At 36.4% G+C, this 8,083-nt stretch overlaps 2 protein-coding genes across 2 annotated transcripts in view; one reads left to right on the forward strand and one right to left on the reverse strand.

Annotated features, from left to right (window-relative positions):
* Nucleotides 1-1,855, forward strand: part of LOC106516991 (protein phosphatase 1 regulatory subunit 1B) — a 19,312-nt gene extending 17,457 nt beyond the window's left edge. The window contains exons 4-5 of the mRNA XM_014007636.1: nt 446-604; nt 683-1,855. Of these exons, the coding sequence (XP_013863090.1) occupies nt 446-604; nt 683-819 (296 nt within the window). The 3' untranslated portion in view covers nt 820-1,855. The remainder of the gene's footprint in view (nt 1-445; nt 605-682) is intronic.
* Nucleotides 1,856-3,669: 1,814 nt separating this feature from the next.
* Nucleotides 3,670-6,486, reverse strand: pnmt (phenylethanolamine N-methyltransferase). Its single transcript, XM_014007637.1, has 3 exons — nt 6,072-6,486; nt 5,264-5,474; nt 3,670-4,488 (listed from the first exon to the last, which is right to left on the reverse strand). The coding sequence occupies exons 1-3, from the start codon at nt 6,244-6,246 to the stop codon at nt 4,050-4,052; spliced, it is 825 nt and encodes a 274-aa protein (XP_013863091.1). The 5' UTR covers nt 6,247-6,486; the 3' UTR covers nt 3,670-4,049.
* Between the last annotated feature and the right edge of the window lie 1,597 nt (nt 6,487-8,083).

Genomic DNA, 8,083 nt, shown 5'->3' on the forward strand with positions numbered 1-8,083 from the left:
GTTTTGTTTTGTTTTGTTTTGTTTTGTTCTGTTCTGTGTTTTGTTTTGTTTTGTTTTGTTTTGTTTTGTTCTGTTCTGCGTTTTGTTTTGTTTTGTGTTTTGTTTTGTTTTGTTTTGTTTTGTTTTGTTTTGTTTTGTTTTTTTTTTGTTTTGTTTTGTTTTGTTTTGTACCAAGGAAAGGGAGAAAAGTTTTGCTTTGGTGCGAGCAATAATAATCTGATCTTTGACTTGCTGTAATACACTAACTAAAAACAAATGAATGTATTGGGGTAAAAAAGAAAGAAAGTACAAATAACTGAATAAAAATATAAGGAGTAGAAGTAAAGTAGGGTGAAAAATAATTACTCAAAGTATAGATAAGTAAAAAAAATTAAGTATAGTAGTGATGTAATTACACTATTATTTGACACCTCTGAAAATTTGCTGCTCTGGTTTGTGTTTCCAGCCGTGCAGATGATGGCCCAGGCTCATTTATCCTCCTTAAACTTGAAGTCGGACGACAGTGGGGAGCCCTCTTCTGGAGAGGAAGAGGAGCAACATGATGATGATGACGATGATGATGAGGAGGAGGAGGAAAAGCAGCAGACAGCCTCGGCCACATATGGTGGGTGGTTTAACACAATCTCTAGGTTTTCTTTCTATTTTCACAGTTTTCTCACAATAACATTCATTTTGCGCTCAGATTCAGGAGAAGCGAGTGAACCACTCAGGGATCCACGCGATCTGCCGGACAGTTCATGTGCAGACGCCACTCTTCATCATGATGACCAGGATACGGCTACAAGGAGAGAGGGAGAAAAGGGAGACAGAGAAAATTAAAAGGAGCTKACTGAGAAAGTTTGTAATGAACTGCCCTGTACGACTCGTGCAGGAAACCTGATTGTGTGCATGGGTGTACTTAATGAGTTTGTCTAGACCTGAAGGTGTGCATCTGCATGACGTGAGGGAAAAGAGGGAGAAGAAAACAAATGATCGTTGAGAAAGAATATAAATGAGCAGGTGTGGGCAAACGTTTAACCTGAGACTCGTGAAGGAAATCGTATCTCAGGCAGCCAAGAGAAGCCTGGAAATATATTCCAGATTTACTATAGAAACAGCCACAAAACAGTTCCTTAAATGGAAATGATTTCACTTTAACTTTCACAAGTTGAATTTGAAATTCACAGCTTGTAAAAGGGAAAAGAGCTTGTCTCGCTATGCACACATTCTTCCTTCGTGTTTTTTTTTCCTGGTCAAAAACTCTAAATAGATGCAAATGTAGGAAATAGATGCACTTTATTAATAATGATGATGAATTAATAAAGGCTTAGCATTCCTCAAAAGGATGCATGTCTCCTGCTGCCTTTCATGCCAAAGTTTTAAACCAACAATGTTATGATGAGAAGAGACAAAGATGTACAGTACTTATATATTTTGGTCAAACCTTGGAAAAAATGTTATCTTGTGATATTTTTGAGATCTGGTGAATTAGAGTGCTCAGAGAATATCATGCGGACGACGCTCAGCTACACCAAATTTAGCTCTGTTTCAAACTGACAATCATAGCCATTTTTTTTGTTCAGGCTACAGAATTGAATGCGAGAGCTGCACGATGTTTTAATGTTTCTCCTCAAGGTCAATGAAAGATAAAGAGGATGGATTACAAATGAGTTCACCCAACTAATCTCTGTAATGCAACCCTGTTTTCCCTGTTTAATATTATAAACGGACGTTTGTGTAACCTGGTAATTAGCGAGGGTTATCTGGAGTGGACAGCACATAAACTGAAGTAACTGAAAGACACAAAACCAGGGATAAGAGTAAAAGTTTAATCATAAATCAAGGTTTTCTTTCTTAATAAAATGACTCAAAAAGATGTGTTGATCTTTAAATCATGGCTATAAAGTTGCTGTGTCATATTTCTGCTGTAAAAAAAACAAATATATATATATATTTGTCAGTTCAAATTAACAAGCATATTTATTGTTTGTATAATCTACTCATGCAGTAGTGATGTTTTATCTTTTATGTTTTGTTTTTCTTTAGCACAGTAAAAAAAAAACATCATAAAACAGATTTATTTTTTAAAAAGCAGCTGTACAGGAGAGGTAAGAAAACCCTAGAGTCTTATCAGACCACCTCCCCTATGATACTWCAGAATCAACATCATGCAAGAACAAAACAAACATCACAACACATGTCTATACAACCAAATCACACACCATACAAAACCATAATTTTTAAATGTTTTTTAATGAATGAAAGTCACTAGTGGACTGAAGAGCTGTGGTAAATTGTTCCAAATTGAAGGTCCTCTAAGAATACTTTGATTAATTGATATTCTGCATAATGACAAATAGAAGTAATGATAATGTCTTGTTGACTGAGTGAATATCAGAATAATAAAAATGTTTGAAAAGCTATTGGCAAATCAGTAGATAAATGTACATATTAAACATAACAAAGAGATGGACAATACACATTAAATATAGTCAAGATCTTGTATTTTATGAAAAGAGGAGCAGATGAAGACAGTATTTGAAAAATTCATTAGAATATTGTGGAGTTTTAATTTTCATGCAGCACCCCAAAYACTATAGCAATATATTAGTTGTAGATACATCAAGATACAGTATATTACAATGTCATCATACAAGAACTGTTAATAAAAAAACAACTACAATTTYAGTTTGTTATTTCCAAGCTAGTTTCTCATCAACAATAACTCCTAACTTAGTTTAAGACACTAAGTTAACTTTAGTGCCATAAATATATAATTTCACAACTTCAATACTATTTTTGTTTACTGAAAATTATAAAACGAGCTTTTTGAATATTAAGAGACTGTTGATTAATGTTAAACCATAGACAATTCTTCCCTTGCTTCCCTTATCAGGACATTTAATTTAGAATGATATTAAAAGACAAGTATCATCTGCAACAGCTTTTACACTTTTGCAAACATTTATTAAATTGTTAATATAAACTAGAAACAGAAGAGGTCCCAAAACTGAACCCTGCGTAACCCCACRAACTAAGATGCGAGGATAAGTAATTGGTTGAAGACAGCATTTTGATAAAATTTTGCACTTTAAATACAGACCTAGCACAAAAAGTAAGAAAATTTGTGTTTGATAGATTATTTCTTTATTGTATCAATGCTTCTTGGCAATAAGTCTTATAGTGAGCACCTCTGACTGGCAGCACCTGGGGTAGCAGAAGCTCAAAACAAGTTTAAAAAAAACAACAAAATAAGCTGTTTGGCAAAGAAAATTTGGCAAATATGTCATGTGCACAACCCACATACTCAGCTCTACTGCTCATCTCACAAATACATGTTCCTAATAAATGTGGCTCCATTTAAATTGAAATAAACAGGCTTTCCAATCTACCAAACACAGATTTCCTTACGTTTCACTGCTAAGTTTATTTGGTTACTATGTTTCTGGCCTCTTCATGGTCTGATGGTGACCTCTAGTGTTCAATGTCTCTGATTACAAAAACTCATAAAACATACTGAGGGTGGAAAATTATGCCATCATCAAAACAGGTCATGCTACTGATTTAATGTAAAGATAATTAATTTACTACACATTTAGCAGATTATTTTAAGCCATCCACTTGGTTCTTTCTCATTCAGTATTTAACTAAATATATCAGCAAAATGTTGAGCAAGTAAAGCACAATGAGGACATTTCATTTGCTTTTATTTGTTGAAGCAAAGGTGACAACAGATACACAAACTTTTATCTTACAGAAAACTAACAGCTGACTAAACAATGTTGTTAGAATTCACTTTCTAAAGAAAGTGTTATGAGATTCACTGAATGAGTAGAAATGTTGATATCTACCATCGTAGCCCTGTAGTTGCTGGGTTTGAACTGGAGGAGGCAGTCTTTAATCATCTTTGAACACTAGTRAGGCAATATAAAGGAGTTTTATGTTGCTCAAGATAGAAAAAGACAAAAAAAATCCTAAAACAAAGAAAAGCAGTGCATTTATGCTTGCTTAATTTGTAATATTTTTAACTGTGCAACAACTTCTTTCATAATTTTTAGCTGTTTATTTAATTAATCCCTCTTTGCTTTTGCAAAAAACACTCCTGTCACGTCATCAACCCCGACCCTCATGTCCTGGGACAGTGTGTAAACCTCCAGCCGGATCAGGGTGTAGCCGCTTTCTTTCAGGCTCGAACACACCTGGGCTTCATCCAGTGGGACCACGGGGATCCGTACCCCAGGCCCCCCGAAATAATAACTCTCCCCCAGGGCTCCAATGAGCAGCAGGTGGCCCCCAGGCCGGAGGAGCTTCTGGATGTTGCCCAGGGCCCTGGTGAAGGCAGGCATGTCGGGGCTGACGCTCTCCAGGCAGAAGCAGGATACCAGACAGTCGGCCCCGGCTGAAGGAAGGGCGTCAGGGGCCAAAGGCTGGGAGCAGTGCACGTCGATGGGGAGGATGTCTGCAACAACCTGACGAAGCTTGGCGGCTTTTTCTGGCCAAGCTGAGGACCTGCAGGGAGTGACATCAAGGAATTATTATGCAGACAACTGAACAGTGTCTTATCATTCAAAAAACTTATTGTTGGATTTACTTTACCAAGTTATCAATTATTGTTGTAAGCTGAGTGAATGTAAAGCAGAGGTTACTTTACATTTACTCAAGTTAGTTGAGTAGAAATTGTTGTCATAGCTTAAGTAAATCCAACACATCTGTTTTTTAGTGCAGGTTCATCAGAGGTATATAGAAAAATACAAAAATAAAAGTCATAAAACTAATCACAATTGTGAAAGTAAAAGTACTTTYACACRCACCATTAAAATAAAGTGTTGAATTTACCTAACCAAACTGGTTCTACTAAACAAAGTTGAGTAAATGTACTCAACTCGGTGTAGTGGAACCAGCTGACATAACTTGGTTAAATAAATTCAACGCTTCATTTTTTAGAGTGCAGAAACAACTCTTATCATGATGGTTCATATTTAAATTTGTAACTAGGTGTTCAGTTTTGAATCAAAGTCATCATTTTTATGTTTGTACGTGACAGAATAAAAGTAAAAGTTACGATTAAAAAGCACACTTGGTAAAATTTTAAATCCTCAAAAAAATCACTTCAGTACTGTAACAAAGTACATTTACTTAGCTACTAAACACCTCTGAGTTTCATYGCATTTGGAAAGTTGTTAAACTTTCATTTTTCTTACAAACTGTATAACAAAGACAAGTACATACTAAGATCAGTAACTCTTCCAAGAATGTTTAAAAAAAATCTTTTTTTTTCTCCTACCGTCGCCCCTCCAGTTTGCAGACGTGCTCCAAGTAAGGTGTCCAGTCCAAACTGCATTTTCCCTCATCCTGCAGCCAGCGCCTCAACTCCTGCCTGTTCACCTCCAGGAAGTCTGTGAGGATCAATTTTTTAAAGACTTCACAGCCACTCATCACCTGGTACAAAGTGGGGCCTGAGCCAATGTCCACCAGGAGCTCACCGCTCACATCGCCTGAGTGGAGGATGAGAAAAAAATAGATAATAATAATGATAAGGAAAAAAAATCAACACTATTTTTTCCCACAAAATCAACAGTTAATGTGTCTTTAAGCTTAAGCAAAATTGGTGTACTTGCTGACACTTACCACATTGAAAGATTAAACTACCATAGTTTTTAAAAATGTCGACTTAATTTTAGATGATTGGAGCCAGCAACAGTTTTATTTAAATTTTGCTTAAATTGTGAAATACATTAGTTTCATGTAACTTTACATTTTTGAAGTTGCTGTATCTGGTGTCTGACAACAAAAACATTAACGATGCTGAATCTGAAYGATCAAAACAAGAAAAAGACATTTTTTGACAAAGAATAACTTCACACTTTTTGCAATTCATTGTTTTGTTACGGGCTTTAGAATCTTGACTAACCCTAAAACGTTTAATATACTTTAATGAATCTGCAACTTTACAAAAAAATTACTGTAAAGAACTTGAAGCTGGAAAATAAAATTTGCAAATCTCATTAAAAAAATCAGTTTTTTCTGCACTGTTTTGTTTGTAAAATAAAAACAAAGAAACAGCATGCAGTCTGTATCTACTGTCTCCCTACCTTCAGTGAGAGCTCTGTGCAGGCAGGCCAGTTTCCAGGGAACGATGCTGTCTTTTCTTGTGAAATCAGCTCGTGGAGGAGTGTAGTTGTACTGCAGGTACGCTGCAGGATCAAATTTTTGGTAGCAGGCTGCCATGGCCGCCACTCCGTTCTTTTCTCCCTTGTCTTCCATCATTCAGGTGGCTCCTACCTTTGTGTTTCAGGTGGTCGGTCTTCAGGTGCTGCCCGATGAGTTGACTTATATATCTACGTGTTTATGTCCTCTGGGCTGCTCTCACTGAGATAGTGATCCTTGTTTTTCAGCTCAGGCTGCCTGATACCATTTGTTCTCCTCACTTGCTCCGTTCCCTCGCCCTGAGGCACTGATACCATCAGATCAGGGGCCTTCCTCCAACACGAGGCCCAATAATGGACTCCTCTTATGGCCTTTCAGGTCCTCCACTCACGAAACAGGGCTATCTCTCAGACGGATTATTTTCCATCTTAATGAGACATTTTACTTGATGGGGATGTTTGTTGGAAATGTGGACATGAGAGATGGTGAGCGGCACGGTAAACAAAGCAAAAACTCATGTCGTTATTCAGAAGTTTTTCTCTACCTGAACGTTTTCAGATGTGCATGTGATGTAAATATTTAAATAAAATCATACTTGCTAACAAATTAGTCACCAAACAAGTCTCCACTTTGTCACGTCACTGTTGTCTTCTTAAGAAACTTAACATGATGAATTTTGAAAACGTTGTTTTCTCTCATTTAACACTTTGAACCAGTTTTGTAATCATGAATAACTGTCACCTTTTAAATGACGTTATGATCTTTTTTTTAAACTTTGTTTTATGAATTGCCTTAACATTGTAATGTTTTAGTCTTTTAAAACTGTATTTTAAACTGTTTTATTTTCATGTTACTTAAAGTCCATCAAGGGACTGACATTGCCATTTATCCTACAGGGTAAAAATGTTTAATTGTAAGGTTGGGGTGTCAAATTTATTTTCACAGAGGGCCACATGAGCATAATGGTGGCCCTCAAAGGGCCAATTGTAATTTACTTTTTCTCATTAATTTACTTAACTTTGACTAAACAGGAAACATCACATCACTCGTCCTATTGCTAAGACTGAGCACCACAAACAAACAATAACTGAACTCTACGTGGTATATACTGCATCAAAACAGTGTTTTAACATTTTGTTATAAACAAAGAAAATACTACATGTACGACAGAATAGATGTGAAAAAAATACACAGATATCCTGATGCATTTCAGTAGAAAAATAAAAAAAATATGAAGTAGGTCCTCTGGACGGGTTCTTCTTAGTGAAATGTTTAACTTCAGTCTGAGGAGTTTCAGGTGAACTCAGTATTTTAAGCACTGCCTCCACATGGAGCCCAAACAGGTTTAACGATGACAATCAAAACTGTTGTTCACATGCAAAAGAGGACCCTCAGCCTAACAGATCGTGCAGAGACAGAATGCAGAGGTACTATCAAAAATGAAGGTAAAAGAGTTTTACTCACTGAAGAGTTATGGTAAGTAGCAACCATCTTGAATTCTGAACTCTGTCACTTTCTGACAGGGAAGGTCCGAATGGAGGGCSATGTAAGTGGGAAGTTCCCACTTCACAGTAAAACTAGACTGCAGCAAACGTAGCTGGCAAAAATGCAGCTAAATGTAGATTTTACATGGCAGCCGGCAGCTACTTTTGAACGCTGTGAAACCCCATCTAGTGGTGGGATGTTGCAATTTGGTGGGTAAAATAATCAAAATGCATTATGGCATGGGTATACACTCCTGATCAAAATCTTAAGACCAGTCAAAAAAGTGCAAGAATTTGCATTTTGCACTATTGGATCTTAAGAAGGTTCTAAGTAGAGCTTCACAATGTTAAAAGAAGAAATCAGTGTAAGAGACAAGAACTTTTGAGCAGGGAATTTTCTGAAAACTGCTTTTACACTCAAACATGATTTTTTCAGCTGATCAAAAGTTTGACCATAGCTCAAAGAAACCCGA

The sequence above is a fragment of the Austrofundulus limnaeus genome, unplaced genomic scaffold (genome assembly GCF_001266775.1).
Source record: "Austrofundulus limnaeus strain Quisiro unplaced genomic scaffold, Austrofundulus_limnaeus-1.0 Scaffold43, whole genome shotgun sequence".
Taxonomy (NCBI): domain Eukaryota; kingdom Metazoa; phylum Chordata; class Actinopteri; order Cyprinodontiformes; family Rivulidae; genus Austrofundulus; species Austrofundulus limnaeus.